At 31.6% G+C, this 21,381-nt stretch overlaps 3 protein-coding genes across 5 annotated transcripts; 1 reads left to right on the top strand and 2 right to left on the bottom strand.

Annotated features, from left to right (window-relative positions):
* Positions 1-278: 278 nt before the first annotated feature.
* Positions 279-13,911, bottom strand: LOC140666356 (uncharacterized). Of its 2 annotated transcripts, none has more exons than XM_072893471.1 (8): positions 13,578-13,911; positions 10,845-10,952; positions 9,114-9,212; positions 3,113-3,211; positions 2,939-3,037; positions 2,308-2,505; positions 2,120-2,215; positions 279-1,898 (listed from the first exon to the last, which is right to left on the bottom strand). In XM_072893471.1, exons 1-8 carry the CDS (start codon positions 13,587-13,589, stop codon positions 1,701-1,703), a joined length of 909 nt encoding a protein of 302 aa, XP_072749572.1. In that variant the 5' UTR covers positions 13,590-13,911; the 3' UTR covers positions 279-1,700. The 2 variants fall into 2 exon arrangements, with proteins under 2 accessions (XP_072749572.1, XP_072749571.1); XM_072893470.1 differs by having other exon boundaries at positions 10,845-10,955; positions 13,578-13,909.
* A 2,210-nt stretch (positions 13,912-16,121) lies between these two features.
* On the bottom strand, positions 16,122-18,835 carry LOC140666110 (splicing factor 3A subunit 3-like). The gene is made up of 2 exons (XM_072892927.1): positions 18,497-18,835; positions 16,122-18,315 (listed from the first exon to the last, which is right to left on the bottom strand). Exons 1-2 carry the CDS (start codon positions 18,707-18,709, stop codon positions 17,026-17,028), a joined length of 1,503 nt encoding a protein of 500 aa, XP_072749028.1. The 5' UTR covers positions 18,710-18,835; the 3' UTR covers positions 16,122-17,025.
* A 1,004-nt stretch (positions 18,836-19,839) lies between these two features.
* Rps21 (ribosomal protein S21) lies at positions 19,840-20,914 on the top strand. Of its 2 annotated transcripts, XM_072893234.1 has the most exons (4): positions 19,840-19,901; positions 20,006-20,065; positions 20,430-20,565; positions 20,799-20,914. In XM_072893234.1, exons 2-4 carry the CDS (start codon positions 20,016-20,018, stop codon positions 20,862-20,864), a joined length of 252 nt encoding a protein of 83 aa, XP_072749335.1. In that variant the 5' UTR covers positions 19,840-19,901; positions 20,006-20,015; the 3' UTR covers positions 20,865-20,914. The 2 variants fall into 2 exon arrangements, with proteins under 2 accessions (XP_072749335.1, XP_072749336.1); XM_072893235.1 differs by lacking the exon at positions 19,840-19,901 and having other exon boundaries at positions 19,908-20,065.
* Positions 20,915-21,381: the final 467 nt, after the last annotated feature.

The raw sequence follows: 21,381 nt of genomic DNA, 5'->3' as shown, positions 1-21,381 counted from the left end.
TTATTTATTTTATTTAAACATGACTTATTATTGATTTTAGCCTGGAATGTAATTCTAGATTATATTTTATGTGAATTATTCTGTGATAAATATTGATAATATTAATACAGCAGTAATTATATAAATTTATTTAATAAATGCATATATATTTTTCATGGAGGAATATCAATGCTACACTTTATAACGAAATATATTTATAATGTACATAACTTTATATATTATTAGTACTCTATATATTATTATTATACTTTATATATATATATATATATATATATATATATATATATATATATATATAACAACTGCTTTCTTTATAAAGTTATTTATTTTTCGCACCTTTTCATTAACAATAACAATAATTATAACTAATGAACCGAGTGCTATGTATTGGGAAGACGGAAAGAGTACTTATTATTATTCTCTTTCCCACAAAGTTACAATTATTACAAAATATTTAAATATATTGAAGTGTTCAAATATCACTTGTAATCTCTATATTTCGGTAAAAAATTTATTTGTTGATAATTGAGATGTATATGTATGTGCTGAACTGTTGCAGTTTTTCACAGAACATTGTCTGGTGCATCAATATATTCACATTTCAATAAAACGTATTACAAACAAATGACAATTACAACCTTATCGTCTTACACATCCTTCTAATAGATAAAAGATCTTACTTGCTTAATAGAACAATAGAAAATATGGATTTCAAGGCAAATCAGTCAGTCTTAGAAACTCATCAGTTTCGATAAATCTCAATATCATGTTCCTGGTAATTATACTTATTGTTAGACAGACTGCTGATAGAATTGAATTTTCATAACATGAGATTATAGTTAATGTAAGTAAAATTCGGAAAATTCTAAGTATACGTTTTAACAATAGATACTACTGTTATACTACTGTGAAATACAGAAAGAAACAGATCTACCATCTTTCGATGTTTATAACATTTTGGTCGTACTATATTTACAGTAGAAAAATGTATTAAAATATTTTTACTGGGATATTTACCACAGAATGGAACAGTATGATTATATACACTACCTAATAATAGATCTGTTCATTTCAATTGCACTTTTTACATTACTTTCTGTACTTAAAATCAAATTGGCATATTCAGGTTTCGGAGAAAGAAAAAAAGAGCAACTAAAATAAACAGACCTAGTCACTCTCTTAAAGACGGATTTCTGTTCACAGTCTCTATTGATATAATCGACTTACTTGTGCTTGTCAGTGTTCACTCACATTACTACGTGAAATTATTAAATTTCCTTTCATTATATCATCCTTCACGTGTTTAACGATCATTAATATCACTTATGTAATACAGAGCAGCACACGAAAAAGTAGCCTAATTTTATTTTCAAAGTCAATAAGAGTTTTACCAATAAGAAAATAACAAATATTATCATCACACTCACCTTAAATATGCTCGCATATTTTTTTCTCAATATATAATAACAGATATATTCTTTAATAAAATATAACAAAATAATAAAATAATTTTTCAAATGTAACATTATAAGATTTTCTTATCAATAATAAAACTCTTATGCAGGTAGACTAAAGCCAAGCTATTTTTTCTTGCATCGCTCTATCTGGTACATCTACATCCTGCTTAGAAATATTTGAGCCGAATGATATCTCAAGAGTTTCCATACAAATAATATCGAAAGGAAAGAACAAAGGTATCATTAACAGGATGCAGTTCGTACTCTCACTTTATCCTTTAGGTAATTGGCGACCTGCGTCTGCGAGTGCCTGACGGCCAGCTGAAGCGGTGTGATGCCCTCCTGATTTATGAGCAAAGGATCTGCTCCCGCTCCCACGAGCTGCCTCGCGACTGTCATGTGTCCCGTCAAGGCTGCAGCGTGCAATGCACTTTCGCCATTCTTAAAACGATAAAGAATCTTACTCATTCCTTGCATGTGTTTTTTACATAGAATTTTAGATATTATATATATAGATCTTTAGCCTTCTCTCACGTATGCCTAAAATTATATTTTAAATTATGAAATTAGATCATTTAAAATAAGCTAGATCACTGATAGATAAAACTACTTGATAAAATTGCTTCATAATCTTGTTTTTTAACATCTGTGCTGGAACTTACAGGAAGTATGCCGAGCGAAGGACGGTATTTGAGCAGCTCGCCGATGACGGCGGTGTGACCTTTGTGAGCGGCTTTGAAAAGCGGAGTCGCGCCATCCTGTAAGAGAAAACGTTCGCGGTGACACAACACAGTTTGCTTTCCGCAAATTATGGACAACGCAACGGAGGTTCTCGGCACGCAAGACTTACGTGTCTAGTGGCGTCGACCTTGGCACCAGCTTTCAACAACCTTCTAACGACATGGTCGTGCCCCATTTGCGACGCGATCCAGAGAGGTGTGGCGCCGTCCGTTCTCGCCGCGTCCGTTTTCGCCCCGCGTTCCAGGAGGACCTCCAGAATACGAAGATGACCGTTTTGGGCGGCGATAAACAGTGCTGTAGCGCCGTCCTAACAAGCCGTAATTAATTCTTAACTTTCGCATATTAATGTCACACCGTTACCTCAAATACATATGATACGTCGTAACGTTTTTGACCGAGTTAGATCACTCTGAGAAAGATAAACTTCAATTTTACAAATTTTTACTGAACACGTAGATATAAAGAGCAATTCTTTCAACTTGAAAAAAAATTATATTCCATAAAATAATTATTTATTTCTAGAAAGGTGGAGCTATTCGTAAAGATAGATACAAGTTTAAATTATTTGAAATTATACATTCACTGCAAATATGAGAAACATGTGTGATTGATAAGTTTAATGGAGCTTAACGAAAATAAATTAAAATATAGCTGATAAATCATTCATCCTACTAATTGTAAGTTTTACTCAATATATAAAGTTTTATCAGAGTACAGAATGAAAAATTCCGCCCTCTTACTTTCATGTGAGCGTTCGGACTGGCACCTCGCTCTATTAAACCCTCCACAACGTCCAGATGACCGTATTGACATGCGACGAAGAGCGGCGTGCCTCCGTCCTGAAACCCACGTGGAATAAATTAGTGTTTAAAGAGCAACGAGATCTCGTTTACACGCCGCCGCCTCTCACTTACTATGCTGCACGAATCCACAATCGCGCCGTGTTCCAAAAGTAGATCCGCGATATCCATGTAACCACCCTGGGCGGCAAAAAACAAAGCCGTTGTCCCGGTCTGCAAAAACAATGCACACATCGTTATATTATATACGCCACATATATGGTTACACTGTCATAGATATCTGTGCATAACGATGCAATACAATTTATTTATTTATTTATCGTGAATATTTTTTGAGAACAGTTATTTATTTAAAAAAAATAAAATTGTATGAATTTAGAGGAGTATCTTGTAATTTTATGAAGCGAAAGAGTTTTCTGATTTCGATATTTGTTTTTTAAATAAATATTATTAAGAATATTTTTCTCTCTTTCTCGAGAATTTTGATATACTCGAGTTAAGTGGATTATTCCATCTAATTCCAAGGTGGAGTTCGCGAAATTGCAAAACTTTTTGCGATATGTAATATTTTTACACAGCATACAGATAAGCACAATGATAGACGAGATGAGACGAGAGAAGAAAGAAGGAATCAATAACGTAACGTCTTATCTGCGAAAGATGTGTTCCTTACATAATAATAGAATATCATTTGCGGTTATTAATAAATTCATCGAGCGTACGCAATACAATTGTAGCCTTTAATTATCGATTTCTACGAAGCATCGTAATATGCCGTTTTACAATACAACGTTTACGCGGACCTGTCCTTCACCTAATTTAAGATAATGACTCGCGTTATAAAGCGTGACTATCCGCTACATGAAACACATGTCGTGCTCGCGCGAAGTAATAAATTTTCGAAACTTTCATCGATATCAAAATACGATCGGAGTTTCTGGTTTATTTCAAGATACGAGCTTTGAAATTACATGACGAAGCAATTAGAATCTGACGTTACGCTTTCACGAAGGAAGATAAATTATTTGGGGGGGGGGGGAAGAAAGGAGTACGATTTCGATCGTATATCCTATAAGTGCGCGGAAAGAAGTATGTAAAGTAAATTAGAAACGAGAAGCGGCACGAGATGTTAGTAAATTGCCAAATTTACGGTGCAGTTTCAAGTAAGCGCAGCGAGATTCGATACGCTTCTTGGAAACAATCTGAGAAAGAAAATTAAATCACTCTCTTTCTTACAACACACGCAAAGAGTTAAGATTATCAAAGTTATTCCGATGATAATACTGGATTAATTAAATAAATTATGTTTTTAAATTTCTCGTCGTGACACATAACATACCTCTTTCACAAAAAGATCTCTTTGCGATAGAATTTACAAATCTTTTTAATGACACATCACTTAAGAATTATAATGAGAAATTTATTTATAAAATATTCCTTATATATAATATTATCTAAATCTAATTAGAAAAAAGTAATTGAAACTGCAACAGAGAGTTTAACTCCCTCCCTTGTTGCTATATTTTTATTTTACTATACTATATTTAATTTCTATGGATATTAATTTTTTAAAATGATTTATTTTGACGTCCCCTTTGCAGGCCTTATAGGTCCACGCCTAAATAAATATAACCTGTCGCAAGTAAAATGTACTTTCACTGCCGTAAAAGCTTCTCTTGTAAGAGCGACGAACTCTCATAACTTTATCCTGTTTTTTTACTTTTCTCTTTCTCGGAAACCAGATTAAACATTTTTCAAAAGCTTTAATTTACAAGGTGTGGCACATTTTTTATTTAGTATTAATGTTTTTTTAATTTTTGACGAGATATAAATTAAAATCTCTTTTGGTGCTTCCTCATTCTTGATCTCATGCTTATCTTTCTTATGTATTGTAATAGCAGAATTCTCCTGCACACTCTGTTTGCAAGGCGCGGTGAACTTTATTTTCTTTTTTGCGACTTGCAAAGCGGATTCCCCTGTCTAGAAATGGGCCGCGCGGGTGCATCCAACGAGCGTGGAGTTACGTCGTGCGTAGCGAACGAAAGCGGGCGACATAATACCTATCTATTACTAAACCGCAGAAATTCTATAACGCGACGATCACAACCTGTCATGTTTGGCGATAAAAGTCGAGACGACACGTTTCATTCGGCTATCGGTGCAATCATACGAGAGGAGGCGCCTGTAAAAATATCCGGTTAACCCGAGAGATCAAATGCAGGATGTACAATATATATTTGATATATACATATAGATATTAAATTAAGATATTCCATTATTTTTATATAAAACGTTTGAATCAAATTTCAACATTAGATCGATATTTTCTTTTTTGATTTGTGTTATATAAACAGTTATAAATGATAAATATGCTAAGAGAGATAATACAAAAGATATAATACATAAAAATATTCAAAAATAATTTTTATAAGAATAAGTTTTGTATCTTGTTAATAATCCAAGTTCTTTTTTATATGCGTGTAAATTTTTTGTAAAAATAATATAAGTATTTGCAAAGAAAAAAATATATACATGTATATAATATTAATCGGTCAAAAATTAGAATTGATCAGAGAAAAGTCCGATGTGAGATACAAATTGAAGATCTGATTGTACTCCAGAGATGTCTGCTGAATCAGCCATGGCATGCGTGCATAGCGGTACCGCGCTTTATAGCTTACGAATGCAAATTCCGTCAATTGTGCATCGGTCCCAAGTAGGACAACAAAAGGTCAGTTATTTTCGTTTCGCAAGAGCGCGGGGCGTCGATGAGTTCAATTAATTCACCGGAAAATGTAAGATAATTAGTAGTAAATGACGCGTGATACTCTCAGCGGATGATATTAAACTTGATCGATTATTAAACACAACAGCTTGATTGATGTTTTATATTACAGGATAATTACAATTAACGTTCGTTCATGATGTAATTTTTACAGCGCACATCTACCTAAGATAGATAATTTATCAGAGACTGTCGGACGACCCAGCGATGTCATTCACCTTCGCAAGTATTGTCCATTTTTAGACGATCAATAATCGCGGATAGAAAATATTTAGACGATATCCTCTCTATAAATTTTTTGTTAACTATTTTACAGCAATTGTGTGTTAAAAATTAAAGTCGTAATAAATGTCAAGTTAAATTTAAAAGATATTTCAAAAGATTTTGCAACACAATTTTATAAAATATGTATGAATTTTTAAAAAAATGTATATATATATATATATATATATATATATATATATATATATATATGTATGTAGACTAATTGTAAATAAAAAATTAATATAAAATATATGAAGCAATATATATATATATAATATTTTCCAGCACGTTTAATCGATGATGTAATATTAATAGCAATATTCTTTATATGTATAAGCACTCTAAAATAAAAGTAAAATTAAAAAGCACATTTCACTTCAGCAAAAATTAAAGAGTATATGATATATTTCTTTTTTATTAATATTCTCTCTAATGTTTCACTAATATTACATGAATATTTTATGAGGTACATATACTCGTACGTATACGATTTTCTAATTTTATATGATAGTACATATATATTTAAGAGAGAGAAAGGAAGAGAGGAGAGAAGGTAACACGTTTAAATGGATTATAGACAAAGTGTCCGCGATAATTCCTGAACTGCCACATTACCGTTGTTGCATGTTTTACATTAGACGCTCTGCTATTACAATCACGCGAACTTGCACGCGCATTATATGTAACACAGTGTTATAGCACAAGCTCACGTGCGCTTTACATTTACCATTTCACAAGCAACCTTGAAATATTTTCTCTCTTTCTTTCATTTGATTCTAATAGCTCATCTCTTTACGAATATATTTATATTACAAAGCGTTAAATATTCTGTCAGATTAATGTTTTAGAATCAACACGGAACAGCTATTAAAATTCCAAATTCTCTACAAATTTTTTCTAAATTTGAAAAGAAAAAAGAATTTTGGATATGATTTTCTTCGTAGATTATAATTGTACGTTTCATTACTGTTGCTTCTAAATGATTTATTAGCAAATTACTACGCGTACTACTGAGAAACTAATATGAAAATCGAAATGAGATATAATTATGCCTCTAAGTAACGGTCTTGAGATACCAGAGTATTAATTAGAAGCGGATCGCGTTTTCTAGCCGTGCCTGAAAATCATTCTGGATCTCGATCCACTGATTACATAAGACGACGAATACATTTAACGGGGTTTTAATCTACGTTTGCGTAATCCTGCGCCAAGCACGACGCCACTCGTCGTCATCGTTTATACTGAATCTTAGGAAAAAGCATAGATCGTATGATTAACTCCATCATTGAATATTATACACTACTATTTCCGTGCGTTTACTCATGTGTAATATTCTCTCTTTCTCGTTTCTAACAGTAATTGCATCAAGAACGAAATTAGAGATCTAAAATTTATTCTATACACTAATCGCGAAGCGTTTTCGTTTTTGATTTTTTTATAATATAAAAAAATAAGAATTGAAATGTCATGGGTTTTGAAATATTCTAGATCAGATTTTCTATGTCATAAACAATAATGAGATAAATAAATATTTAAATAATTTACAAAAATTAATATTGAAGGAAAAATCGAAAGTGTTCACGATATACTTCACTTTTTCACTTCTTAAGATATGCAATGCAACGTCATTTGAACGCTGGCAGTTTATCATCGATTTACACACAATGCTATAATTTTAGATGGCACGAGACATCAAGGTAGAAAGCGAGAAGCGTGGGTTGAACGATAAATCTCCACGAGGCACTTAAAAAGGAATGCTCGACAGCTTCCTGGTACTTCGTGACATGGAATGTGACGAGCTTTTTATGTCTCGCGCTGAGATTCTTTGCATGTTTTAAAAAAAGGGTGTTGCAAAGGGAATAGTGTTCCAGGAAGTTTTACAAATTCTACTTCGTGGACAATTAAGAAATAAGTAAAATATTCTTAATAAAAAGGTTGTCAAATTTGAGAATCTTTAGAAAGGACATGACGTTTCAACGAATCTCATTTTTTTCTTAATGAAACTGTCAGGCATTTTTACACTTTATAAATGGATAAATTTATATTCGATTAAATTCCTAGCCTAGAATATAAATAGAAATCTTTCTCACGCGTGCTATTTAATGTCAAAAATTTACATCATCATATTTTAATTTTAAAAATTTGATTATCAAGGTACTTGGTATAAAAAATAAAAAATTGTGAAAAAATTACATGAGCGATTAAACTTTCGTTATGGCAAAAAAATTAATTGATCGGAGAATTCGCTCCACAGTGCTTATCACATATTATACATGATACATCTTGTATATTACATTCTTTAATTACAATTGGCATGTGGACTCAAGACTGCTCAATACCGGTTTTGATAAAAATATGATATCTATAAGAAAGAAACAGAATAACGTATAATTCTGAAGACATATAATAAAACATCTTCCTGGCTTTTTCAATATTATAGATCAAAGATAAGTTTAAAATAACGGCTAAGCGCATCATTATATCATCACGTCATCATCACGATTGTTTTATAAGAGTTACGTATTAAACTTTATAATTGCAATAAATACCTACTTCAAATTGCACACGACATCACTCGATGATACAGTACTTTCGCAGATAAATTTTTTTGTGCACAAAGTATAACACAGAATGTCGCTTATCTCATCAATGACTATCTCGTATGATTTTAGTAAGAGATAACCAATGCTTGACATAGATAAATCACTTGATAACACTCATGTTACAATCAACAACTTAATAAACATAAAATAGTATTAAATAAATTAATCATATAAAATATTTAATAATAGTTAATAAATTAATCAAAATAATTAAAAATTATTCTAATTACTCCATATATAATATTTATGTAAGAAACAAGTATATTCTCTTTCTTCCTGTTAAACATAGATTCTCTTTCTTCATGTTAAACATAGATTCTCTTTCTTCATGTTAAACATAGATTTATGATCAAACAGAATGAGGTGATAAGCGCGCTCATGTTACTATGCACTCGCAAAGGGAATTTCATTCACTCCTTCTCAGATCGCTCGATAAGAACTTTGCTATAAGATTAAGACTTACCAGTCTTTTGGCATTAGAATCCGCTCCTTGATGTAATAGCTCGGTCACAGCGTCGATATGGCCACCGGCGGCAGCTAAAATCAAAGGTGTCGTGCCATCCTGAAAGAAAATGACCTCATTTACAAAACTTAACGCTTGCTACGAAGATTCAATTGGCTACGAAAACTTTCTTCTGTCGGTGAACGTTTGCCGGCGAATGTATGCCGCTATGTATTTTCTAATCGATCCTCACGAGCTATCAAGATATAAGTTAAGTGTCTTGAGTCTATTAACGCAATTAGCACGTAATATGTATATAACAACGATAATAATATACGTCAAAGAAACAATTATTTTTACGTAAAAAAATATCATAGCTGATCGACGTTTTATTTTTTTTAGATACTTTCTTAAACACTTCATTATTTTTTTAAGTACAAAGAATCTCATAAAATAAATTTTACAATTATTGAAACTAATTATAAGTGTGCTTTTTATATTTATAATATATTATTTTTACATCGAATTCATTGGATATCTCATTAAGTTAATAACTATGTTACGAAGCTTCGTGAAATGATATTCGGTTGGAGTTCCGAACGGACAGAAATTCGCGAAAGTATATAGTTATTATGCTTGCCGGCTAAACAAAATCATGACTCGATTCGATCCTGACAGTGACACGATTTCATTCGGACGAGTTCGCTGGCAAAACGCGTTTGGCTTTCAGGTCAAAAAGTAGCACGATTAGTGTCCGCGCGTGATCTAATAAACCACTTTCCAGACGAAATATAACGTTACTCGCGCGTTGCTCGCTCCTCATCGTCGTTTGCATAATGAGCCGACTGACAACGAGGAGAGAAAATCGCCGCTCTTGCTACAAAGTCGATTTATTGTAACACCAGCTATTTCAAATAAAAAACCGCGAGCTTTTGTTTACTTGATTTCCGACATCATATGCCTTTCTAAGCGATCTCATACGACTTTGAAACCAATATTGCGGTTTCAAGTCAATTAAACCGATTGAGTCCAATCAAATATTACGTTTTCAAGAAGTATCCAAGTTAATTATCAGTATTTTAAAGAGAGAGAATTTATTCATGATGTCTACTTCTTATAAAAAAAAATTCCCTAATCTTCCAGATATTTTTGTTCAAAATTCCACATAAAGAGAATATTTTAAAGATCTTTTTGATGCAATTTTCTAAAAGAAATTTTTTTATTGTACGCTTTTTAATGCTTTTCAATTTATACAAAGAAAAAACGCAAAGTCTTAAGTCTTCACAAAAGTTTCCAAGTGCTAGATTTACAAATGTACTGGAAAAAAACTGAATAACTTTCATTAAAATAAAAATTTTTAACTTTCAAAACATTTTCACTTTTCATCGCTAAAAATTAAAATAACGAAAATGTATATTCAATATTTTGTTAAAGCAGTAAATATACATGTAAACAAGGATATATATTTATAATTTACAGTATAAAAGCAAAATTAAATCAAAGCATCTTTTAAAAATTCCCTGAGTCCTAAAATTTCATGAAAATTCCTTCATTTCTCCAGGTACAATAAAGTTCTCTAAGAATTTCAGTTTTTCCAGAAAGTATACACACTCTGTCATTCTAAAGAAAAAATTGTGTACGCGCGTCTCGAGTGTTCTATTTCGATTGTTGTGAAACTTTTCTGATCATTCAGCGAAAGCAAAATTGAAATCTCTGAAAGCAAATTCTCTAGAAATATATCATATTACTGACCTTGTCCTTACAATCAACGTGGACGCGTCCAGAGTCCAATAAAATACGGAGACGCTTGGCATCCCCACGTGCTGCCGCCAGGTGCAGCTCCACATCCCAAGGCGACTCCTTCTAGAGAAAAAAAAAAACAAGTTAATGAACATACTAATGAAATTCTCATTTCCTTGAGCTTACGTAAGCTGGTTACAATTGAAGAAAATTACAAACTATAAAAATGTTCAGGAAATATCTAAAAGTCCATCGATACGTTCGCTGAATATATTGTAATCATTAAAATCATGACGAAAGTATAAAACTGGAGAACACAATACGATAACTGTAAACGCTGTAATCCAATCTTCTTGAAAAAATGAAGTTAATTAATTAATGCAGAGAACTTACAGAAGATATTAAAGTTTAAAAGATTATAAGAAAGTTTAATACTACTTTCACATAATTTTAATACTATATTTTAATTTTAAATTCTTCAGATTCTTACAGATTATTCAATCGATTGGCTTTTATTTCGATCATTTTATGTTTGAAATATATATATTTATTAAAAAATATTTTCGTGTATACGTCCCAGCCAAAATTCCCCATCAAAATAACGAACAAATATTCTCGTACTAGATTTAGTCCGGAATATAATATAAACTAATGGACATGTATATAGTGGAATACTAATGAAACCGCGTGAATGTGGTTCTTCGGGACCGTTTAAACCTCAAGTCACAAATGTATTTTTAGCGCCTCTATAATCTCAAAAATATGCTCGCGATCGTCTTCGATGGGATCAATGTTTCTCGACACGTGTCCGGTCTTTATTCTCCACGTTCACGCGATGTTAAACGCATTTTTCAGCGTAAATATTCTCGCCGTCCTTCGACGACGATTAAAATTCGACCCTCGCTTTTGACTGTTTACGAGATAACTCGACATGAGCTATCTCATAAATAATTTTTAGAAAGAGAGAAAGGAAATATCCTGCGGAATGTCGAGGATGTATTTGTGTCACTCTCGATGAGGTTTGTTCGTTCTCGCGGATGTTTTAACGAAACTTTCGCTCTAAAATATTTCAAAGACTTCTATGAACAGAAAGAAAATAAAATTGCAAAAACTCAACATACATATACATTTGCAACTTTACTCGTTGATTTATACAATTTACCAATTCTGCGTGCGTCACGGCTTACAAACGTAAAATTACAGAATGCGTTACCGTTGGATTGTATTTAATGACGCGGAAAAGTCTTATTACAGGATTTTGCAACGATACCGTGCACAATAACAAGTATTTCCTGCTGGATATGTAGAACGTCAGAGACGAATAATCCTGATATTAAGATGCTTTCATTTTAGAAGTTTCCATGTTGCGTGATATACACAGAGATCAATCTCTTTGTATATTATCTTTTTAGAGAAATAAATATAGAAATGTGTTTAGAAAAATTAATATAGTTTTATTCAATCATTTATAAATACCAAGAAATATTTTGGAGAAAAATGCAGAGATATTTTTGTTTTAAAACGTTCACTTAACCGCGAATTTATCGACAAATACGTTAAAAAATTCTCATTCTGTATTGCAAATCTTATGTAACGTCATGTAGATAGAGTGCAAATTTAACGAACTGGCTATTAAGCGGTCACACACACACACACACATCACATCGGTGCGATCAACTTTAAACCCTACATTCAGTTATGTAATATGTGTCACGAATAATGTAACATTAATAATATTTATCTAATAAAGTCTAGTTATTAATTACATATTGTTAAATATATTAAATTATCTGATTGCCTTGAATTGTGCGATACTTCAATTACATAATACATAATACGTTCACGCAGTGCATTCCATTTTCAAATCTGAATTTTTCTAAGTAATAAAAATATTAAATAATAAAAATTCTGATATTTATTTTACGACCAGTTTTCTGCAAAAACATTCAGACAACGAAGTGGTTCACGCGGCGCCTTGTGATGTGACAGCTTCGCCTTTCGTTTTTAATCGTACTCGCAGGTGCGCCCATTCATCGGCGAATCAGAAATAACGCGCTAGTAAAAGATAAGACGCATATTCTTGCCGTATGTACATTTAACACACAATCATTCGCGTTTTACTCGATTAATATGCGAATCGTGTTCGATATTGCATGAACGAGAGATAACAATCAAAATATATATTCGGATCAACAGCTAATCGAGAAGAACGACATTTCTCTCTTGGAAAAAACAGTTGACTAATCAAAAGAAAAGATAAAAACACAATAATGATAAACGATAAAATGACGACAATTATAAAGAAGTGATGAAAAACTCAATGTAATAAAATGTTTAATCATTTTTATCATTATGTAATGTCTAAAGAAATTTGATTTAAATTTATAGATTCGAGATTATATATATGTATAATATCAAAAAAATAAATAATATATACATTACTAAATATATTATCATTTTATTGTCATTTCCACTCGAAATAATAAGAATACTAGTATAACATATATAAATGTTGGCTCTGCTAAATTTAATTCACAATAATACATGCGAAAGAGAGGAATGTGAAAAAAATGTGGATTTTAATTCTTCCTTTAATATATATTTGATACAATATAAACGCACTTTACAGAGACGAACACGAGATCAGCATCGAGATGGCTAAGGGAGAAAAATCTGCCTGCGGAAATCGCGATGACATAGAAACCGCGAACACCTCGACGCTCCTCGCGACTCGTCGACACTCACCTTCATGGACATGTTGAACCCCGGCGGCCGTTGCGTGACGATCAATCACTCGTTACTCTTCCGCGGGAAACGCACAAGGTGCATCGCTTGTCCGGTCGCATACGTACATGCACGTACCGTACGTAACGAGCGTATGTTCCGCATCCGAACGAGCATTCGAACGTAACCACCAACCATCTATTCGGCGCGCAGCGCGCTCCGCTACTGAACGCGATTTTCTACCGCGGTCCGTTTTGTAGCACCACACGATCGCACTTCGCTCGCCGGGATACCTTCGCTGGCTCACACGCGACGCCGAAGCCGAACATCGTCGTTCCACGGATGACATCGAGTCGACCCCACGAGCCCCACGAATCGTCCCGATCAGAGAGGATCCTGAAAGAGGCCACGGTGCCATCTTTCGTACAACGCTTTTTCCACGTTGTACACTAGCGTCGCGTACATCCATTTTACGATCGCTTGAAACTACATGTTTCGGTCACATCCGATAAAACAGTTATGGATGTAGCCAATCAATCGGTTCATGTCCGTGCTACATCCACAAATTATAAGATCTTATAAGAAATTGTAAGATAAAGAATAATACGGCCGCTTATATTTATACTGCTATGTAATAAAATAGATTTATACTCATATGCAATAGAATAAACTTTTTTTAAATATAATATATAAGATATTTGCAATAAATATTTGTTCTATTTTGTTATTCTGGAAAAAAATATAAAAGCAATTTAATTTCAATTATTTAATTTATTTGATTTCAATTATTAATCTATAACATTTAATATATAATTTATTTAATTTATTAATAAATAATTATATTAATAACTAACAATGCATATAAATTACATCTACAAAAATCTCTAATAAATCTATTTTGCTTTGAAATAAATAAAATGAGCTTTTTGTTACTCACCGATACTGATGCGCAAAAGCGGAATTGTCGGCATTAAATAAGTTACGATGTCTGTAACATGTAAATATAAAATTCAAATTATAGCAGTGTTTAAAATAAAATTATTAATATTTAGAAACAAATTATTATATTGTACTCGCCAAATTTTATATTTGTATAATAATGAGATATATATGCGTATAATAATAAGATATATATATATAAATATGGAATAATTTTATAAATTCTAAAAGAACTATTTTTTAAATAAAAATAATTTATTTAATTAGAATTTAATTAAAAGTTTTTTTCTCTCTGAGCCTCTCTTGTTAAAATAATTCAAATAATTAAACCGAATTAATTTCTGTACACGATTTATAATAATTAACGTACAAATAATAATACTTACCCTAAGGGTGCTGCGCTGATGCAGGAGGCTTCTCCTAGGCCTCCTCCTTCTCGTCTCAAATTGTCAGAGTCCATTGTTTTACATGCACGACACTTTTTTTAATTTGTTTAAACCGCACCAAAAATTTAAAGTAAAAGTGGGCGTTATTTTAAATAGCACAAAAAATAAAAACGCGCGATATTTGGACAACACTCCCGCACTTTTACGCACACGTAATATACTTTAAACGGCACTCCCGAATTTCGGGACGGTCGAAAATCCCGTTTCATCACGCGCGAGAATTACCTTTGGAGTTGACAAGTCGGGAATTCAACGATCAAACTTCGAGCAAGAATTATTAAGTCTAAAGCGGAAGAAGACAAATAATCGATCGAGGGAATCAAATCGCGAATGGAATTCGCTCGATTACGAGACGAAGCCGAGACAAATGTAAACAATAATGAGCGCGCTAAAACATCACCAAGACCGAATATCATGTTATTATTTTACTTACATATATTATTCACGTACTTACATATATTATTTTATTTTGGAATCGCTTTAGATATTTTAACACGTTAAATTTTACCGTAGTATTATTATCGTATGTATTATCGTCGCGAGAAACGTTTACGGCGCACTCATCTCGAGGATCGAACGCGAGACGCGCCGCGCCGGAGTAAAAGCACGTGCGCGCACTGTCACTACGCCCGCCACACTCGGAATGAATGACTCGCGGCTGTCGCGGGTCACGTACGCGGCGCTCCCCCTCTCTTACTACTCAACGCGTGACGTCAAGCGTCAAGGACAAAAGACAGTGCGCTCTCTCTCTCTCTTATCGCGCCAAAATAATAAATACTCACTATACTACGTGACAAAACTTGACGCATTAAAATATTATGTATATCAAATGATTCTAAAATAGGTAAAATTTCTTAACTAAAATGATATTATTTGATACATATTTTAATAACGCGCTTTAAAGTGTACGTGTAAACGCGATTACGAAATTATTCTTTATCTAATAAAATTTTATGACTTGCTATATAATTATATATATGTACAACGATTCTATTTCCTTTTATTACATTAATTAAAATGAATATATCGTAATGAACATTATTATATCAATGTTAACTATATTATTTTTGAAAAATAGTAATCTCTCTATTATATGGATACATGCATGCGTATAAACAGTATATTTATATTAGACACAAACTGAATAGTATGTAAATTAATAGTGAAAAATATATAGAAATTTATTACGTATAAATTTTATTGAATATAATTCTATGCTATTAATATAGAAATTTGTCATAATTTATAATTATTATTCCTAAATATTACGTGTTTCTTTTTCTGTCATAGAAAAAAAGAGAGAAAGCGAGAGAGAGAGAGAACAGATATTCTAATTACTTTATTCTATCATTTTTCTTAAAAATTAATTTTTAAATACAATTTAATTTAATTATTACAAAAATATCTTATTGTATATACATCACGCACGCACCCACACCCATACATGAAAACTTGTTTTTATAATCATTTGATAAGGGTAAAATGTGAATAAAAAAAAAAGAAACAGTTAACAAAGAAGCATGCGATACTTAGCTGTTATACTTTATCAAAAGAGAAAATCTTATTATTTACTTTATTATTCATTGCGTTTAATAGTGAAAGCAATATTTTGAAATTGTTATTTAATTTTATATCAAATCTTTTTTAACAGTTTGCTTTTGAAGTATTGATTAAATAGATATCGCTTTTCGCAATATAGTAATAACATACTTCTATTGAACATTAATATATTAATATATTTATCTTTTAAACATTCCTTTAGCTTGTTTTAAACTTCCTATTTCCTTCAAAATACTTCAGCCATTTCAAGAACAATCACAAATCACAAGATCAATTATGCCAAAATGAAACGTAGGCAAAACATGAAGCATCTTAAAAAGTGAGATACATGTACAATATATATGTGTGTAGTGTGTAAATAGTTTCAAATTACTAATACTAATACAATTTAACAGAATTCCAGACAATTGGATGAGATATTTTATTGATAAAAATACTTTAATGTGAAAAAAGGGATTATAAAAACTGGTAATACAAATGACGATTGAATATTATAATAAAATTCAATTTTGATGTATACTTTATTATAGCAGGCCTTGTCTCTTAAGATCCTCATACGTTTTGCGATTGACTACATTGCCAAGCGAGTCTTCAAATTCTTCTTCCTGTTCTGGTTGCCAACGTTCTGCTTGTTTCTGTGCTTTGAGTTTGTCCCACAGACCAAGGGCATCTTCAATTTGAGTAACATTGGCAAAATGAGCCGTGTTCGGAATACCAAGACAGCGCATGCCGTGAGCGTGTCTCCATTCCGCGAAGTGTCTCTGGAATGCCTTTGGACCTTTATATGTAAAATTGCCACAAATTTCACAATTGTAACTAATGTTTAGACCATGCAGTTTGTACAACCAATAAGGTATCGGTTTCCCATCCCAGCCTAAGGGCAAATTTTTTGGATTATATGGAACCTCATTGTCATCCTCTTCTTCCGATTCGCTCGCACTTGCTTCTGCATCAGAATCGCCTCTTTCACCCTCGGTTCTTGCTTGTTTTCTTTGTACATTTTCTTTCGTAGCTACTCGTTGACTAGATACTAGTTCGGCAAGCCTATACACCTGAGCCTCGAGTCGCGCAATTTCCTTTTGCTTCTCAGAATCTCTAGTTTTAGCTGACTTTCCCTTTCGATTTTTAGCTAATAAGTTGGGATCTAAAGAGGCTTCACCTTTTGTACTGAAAAGTCTTTGCGCCCGTTCCTCAAGCGTACCTCCGCATTTAAGTCCTAAAGCCATCAAAGCTGATTTTAATCTGTCCAAGCCAAGAGATGCCAATTCCTCCCATGATGAAAATGCAGATAATTCCAAGTGTGCTCCTACATGGGTCAAAGCACTTCCAGTTTCCTTGGGCCAACCAGGGAATGTGTTTTTCTCCCAATGAGTCTGAAAATCTTTGTTGGCTTCTGCAATTTCTGTATTAATATCTAACAGAGGTCTCACTCTGCTTAGGTAATCTGTCAAATATCCTAATAGAGACTCAACATATCTTTGATACTCTGCATTCTTCCTCTCTCTAGGAATATCAAATAAATGATCAAAAGTTGATAGGTAAGTTATATAATCTATTTTTTCTATTCCTTTAAGATTAATATATTTTTGATAACACTCATGAAGATCGAGATATTTTCCATAACCTTCCTCATCTGTAAATTCGACAAGATTGGACAGTTCTTCTGTTGGATTTTCTCTCATTTTAGCTAATTCCTCAAATTCGACAGACATAGGAACACTGATTTCATTAGGATGTCGCCGATAAAATTCCTTTATCGACTTCAAACGTGAATAAAATTCTGAGAATTCATTTGGACCAGAGAGTGCTTGAACCTAAAACATAATAAATATTTGGATTATTAAATTGAAAAACACACACATACAACATACACACATATACATACATGCTTATGTATATATTATATATATATAGGCATATATTTTTTTCTCTTTATTTTAGATTAAACGCATACATGCACACACAAAATATATATATAATTTTATATTAACATACCTCCTCTTTCCTCTGCCCATCTTTATCTTCATACAAATCTTCCAAATGCATTGTACTATCCATATATTGATCCAATAACATTTTTAGACGATGTTCCGAATTGATGTTTTCACGATGAGCTGCCTTTCTGTGTAACATTTCTTTCACCATTCCATCCATCAATCGTTCCCTCTCTTCATGATATCGTCGTTGCTGTTCCAATATCGTTTCCATTTTTATTTTGATATTAATTTGATATAAATTTATAATCTAATTTCCACAACAGAGCTGATATCAGAGAGATTCTCTCTGATACATACATACAGAGAGAAGCTTGAGAGGCGCCATGAAGCCGTTTTTGAGGGAACCCATTTTCACCGCGGTACAGTGGCGCTAACTGGATCGATTTTAGAGCCGGTGGAACTTCGTAGCTGGATCGACTTTCCAGCGGTTCGCGTCCGTGCTAGATCTACAAATTATGGTTCGTGTCCGTGCTAGATCCATAACTGTGGATCTTAAAAGTATGAAACATATACATTCATTAATTTTTTATTACATATTATTAATTGCAACTGCGCGTGATCTTTTTTCACTTTAACATATATTATGAAGTAATATATATATATATATATATATATAAAAAATGCTCATTTTATTTCGACGTCTTCAATAAATCCATCTTATTTTTATATATTATTTTTATATATTATTATTATTTTAGATTTGGAGTGTAGATAGTCTGCACAACAAAATGTATAAAATTTTTAATAAAATAGAACGGAAAGTAATAAGATATGATTCTACGTGCTTTAGTAAGGCAGGGTACATTGTAATATATAAAAATAAGATGGATTTATTGAAGACGTCGAAATAAAATGAGCATTTTTTATATATATATTGTACATATATATATACACACATATATATATATATATATATATATATATATATATATATATATTACTTCATAATATATGTTAAAGTGAAAAAAGATCACGCGGTGAAAATGGGTTCCCTCAAAAACGGCTTCATGGCGCCTGTCAGGCTTGTCTCTGATACATATATCCCGATTGAATTCTGCGTTCTTTACGTAACGAGTTGCTACGAATACCCGTGTGATGGCGACATCTATCAATGTTTTGACATAAAATAAGAAAAATATATAGAGAGTAAACTCTTCCTCTTTCTTAGGAATCTATCTTTAATAATGATAAGAGAAAAAAAAATAAGATGGATTAATAAATTTTCATTTATCACACTAATTTAATAAAATTTAAAATAATGCATATCTGTTTTATTTTTATTTTTTCTTAATTTATGTCTATCCTGTTTGAATCTTACTTGAAATTTAAAGCACCATCAGTCATAGAATATATCGGTCGGTCTTTTCGTTTGGTAGCCATTTTGAGAGAAAGACACGCCGATTGTAAGCGAGAAATATTTGTTAAATAATTTCATAATTGCACAGTTACATTTTTTTCTGTATAGAGAAAGAATATATTAATCGTTAGTATTACGATATTATTACAGCTATAAAAAAATGGAGAACGATTTGGGAAATCTGGTTGACTTGTACATCCCACGAAAATGGTAAGACACGTGTGTATTTCGATTACGAATAATTCTTTTAAATAGTATAAAGAACATAAATGCAAAATTTTACATTGAAATATTTAATCAAAATTGACGCGCTTCTCTTTGATAATGTTTAAAATTGATTTTAAACTGTGTAATAAATAATAACTTGCAATCTGTAAAGTGAGGTTAAATACGTTATTAGATTACAGTATCAAATTTTCTAGAAATATTTTTTACCGGCTTATACTTCTATTTTATATCTTCTATGTAAAATAAAGTAGATGATAGACGTGTCCGTAGAACAAAAAAAAATTATAAACAAATACATAAAGCTTATTTTGAAAAAATACATTTGAAAGTATTTTTCTGTCTACAGCTCTGCAAGTAATCGTATCATTCATGCTAAGGATCATGCATCGATACAGTTGACATTGGCTGATGTCGATCCAGAAACTGGACGTATGACAGACACTCATAAGATGTATGCAATCTGTGGAGCAATTCGTCGTATGGTATGTATAAATTATTTCTATATATAAGTGTACATAAACAATTATATAGTGTGATTCATCATATTACTTTGGCAAGTCTTACATTAGTACAATAAACATAATAGTTATACAAAAAATCATAATATTATTTAATTATATTAAATTACATTTTATCAATGTTATACAATATTGATACAGAAATGTACAGTAGCCTTTTTATATAACAAAATCTTATATTAAACTTTTATTTACAGGGTGAATCAGACGATTGTTTAGTGCGATTGACAAAGAAGGATGGACTTTTACCGAAGAATTTTTAATATAAATTATATGATCAATTCTAATTTCCAGTAAATTTAAAAAAAAAATATCTTATGTTCTTCAATATCCTTGTAATTCCACTTACATGAATCGTGCTACAATACTTATTACAAGTATTTACTTATTATTACAAAGTTAATACAAAGAACATTTTAAATACCATATTTAAAAATGAGAAGTTATATAAAAAAAAATTAATATTTGTTTTAATAATTATTATTATTAAAAATAATAAAATTTTAACTATATTCATTATACATATATATATATACACATCTCACTTTATTGAAAATGATAGATATATTTCACAAAAAAAATTGATTAGCTACAAAAATTCCAAACATTAAAAGATTTTCTCAAAATCTTGAGATATGAATTTTTAAGCTATATGTAAGTAACTCAGACTTGCATGTGGTTTGCTCATTTAAATTATTGTGTTCATGGATATATATATATATCTGACATTTATTTAATATTTTTTATACATACAATTACAAGTATGAAATATCTATATAC

This window comes from Anoplolepis gracilipes, chromosome 5, assembly GCF_047496725.1.
Source record: "Anoplolepis gracilipes chromosome 5, ASM4749672v1, whole genome shotgun sequence".
Lineage (NCBI taxonomy): Eukaryota > Metazoa > Arthropoda > Insecta > Hymenoptera > Formicidae > Anoplolepis > Anoplolepis gracilipes.
This window is presented reverse-complemented; position numbering and strand designations above follow the sequence as displayed.

Excerpts from the sequence above, each read along its gene's own strand:
- LOC140666110 (XM_072892927.1), bottom strand. The coding sequence starts at position 18,709 with ATGGAAACGATATTGGAACAGCAACGACGATATCATGAAGAGAGGGAA. Across the intron at positions 18,316-18,496 it reads ATGGGCAGAGGAAAGAGGAG|GTTCAAGCACTCTCTGGTCC; the intron begins GTATGTTAATAT and ends ATTATGTTTTAG.
- LOC140666356 (XM_072893470.1), bottom strand. Across the intron at positions 9,213-10,844 it reads ACGTTGATTGTAAGGACAAG|GATGGCACGACACCTTTGAT; the intron begins GTCAGTAATATG and ends ATTTTCTTTCAG. Across the intron at positions 3,038-3,112 it reads TTGTGGATTCGTGCAGCATA|GACGGAGGCACGCCGCTCTT; the intron begins GTAAGTGAGAGG and ends CGTGGGTTTCAG.
- Rps21 (XM_072893234.1), top strand. The coding sequence starts at position 20,016 with ATGGAGAACGATTTGGGAAATCTGGTTGACTTGTACATCCCACGAAAA. Across the intron at positions 20,066-20,429 it reads TTGTACATCCCACGAAAATG|CTCTGCAAGTAATCGTATCA; the intron begins GTAAGACACGTG and ends TTCTGTCTACAG. Across the intron at positions 20,566-20,798 it reads GTGGAGCAATTCGTCGTATG|GGTGAATCAGACGATTGTTT; the intron begins GTATGTATAAAT and ends TTTTATTTACAG.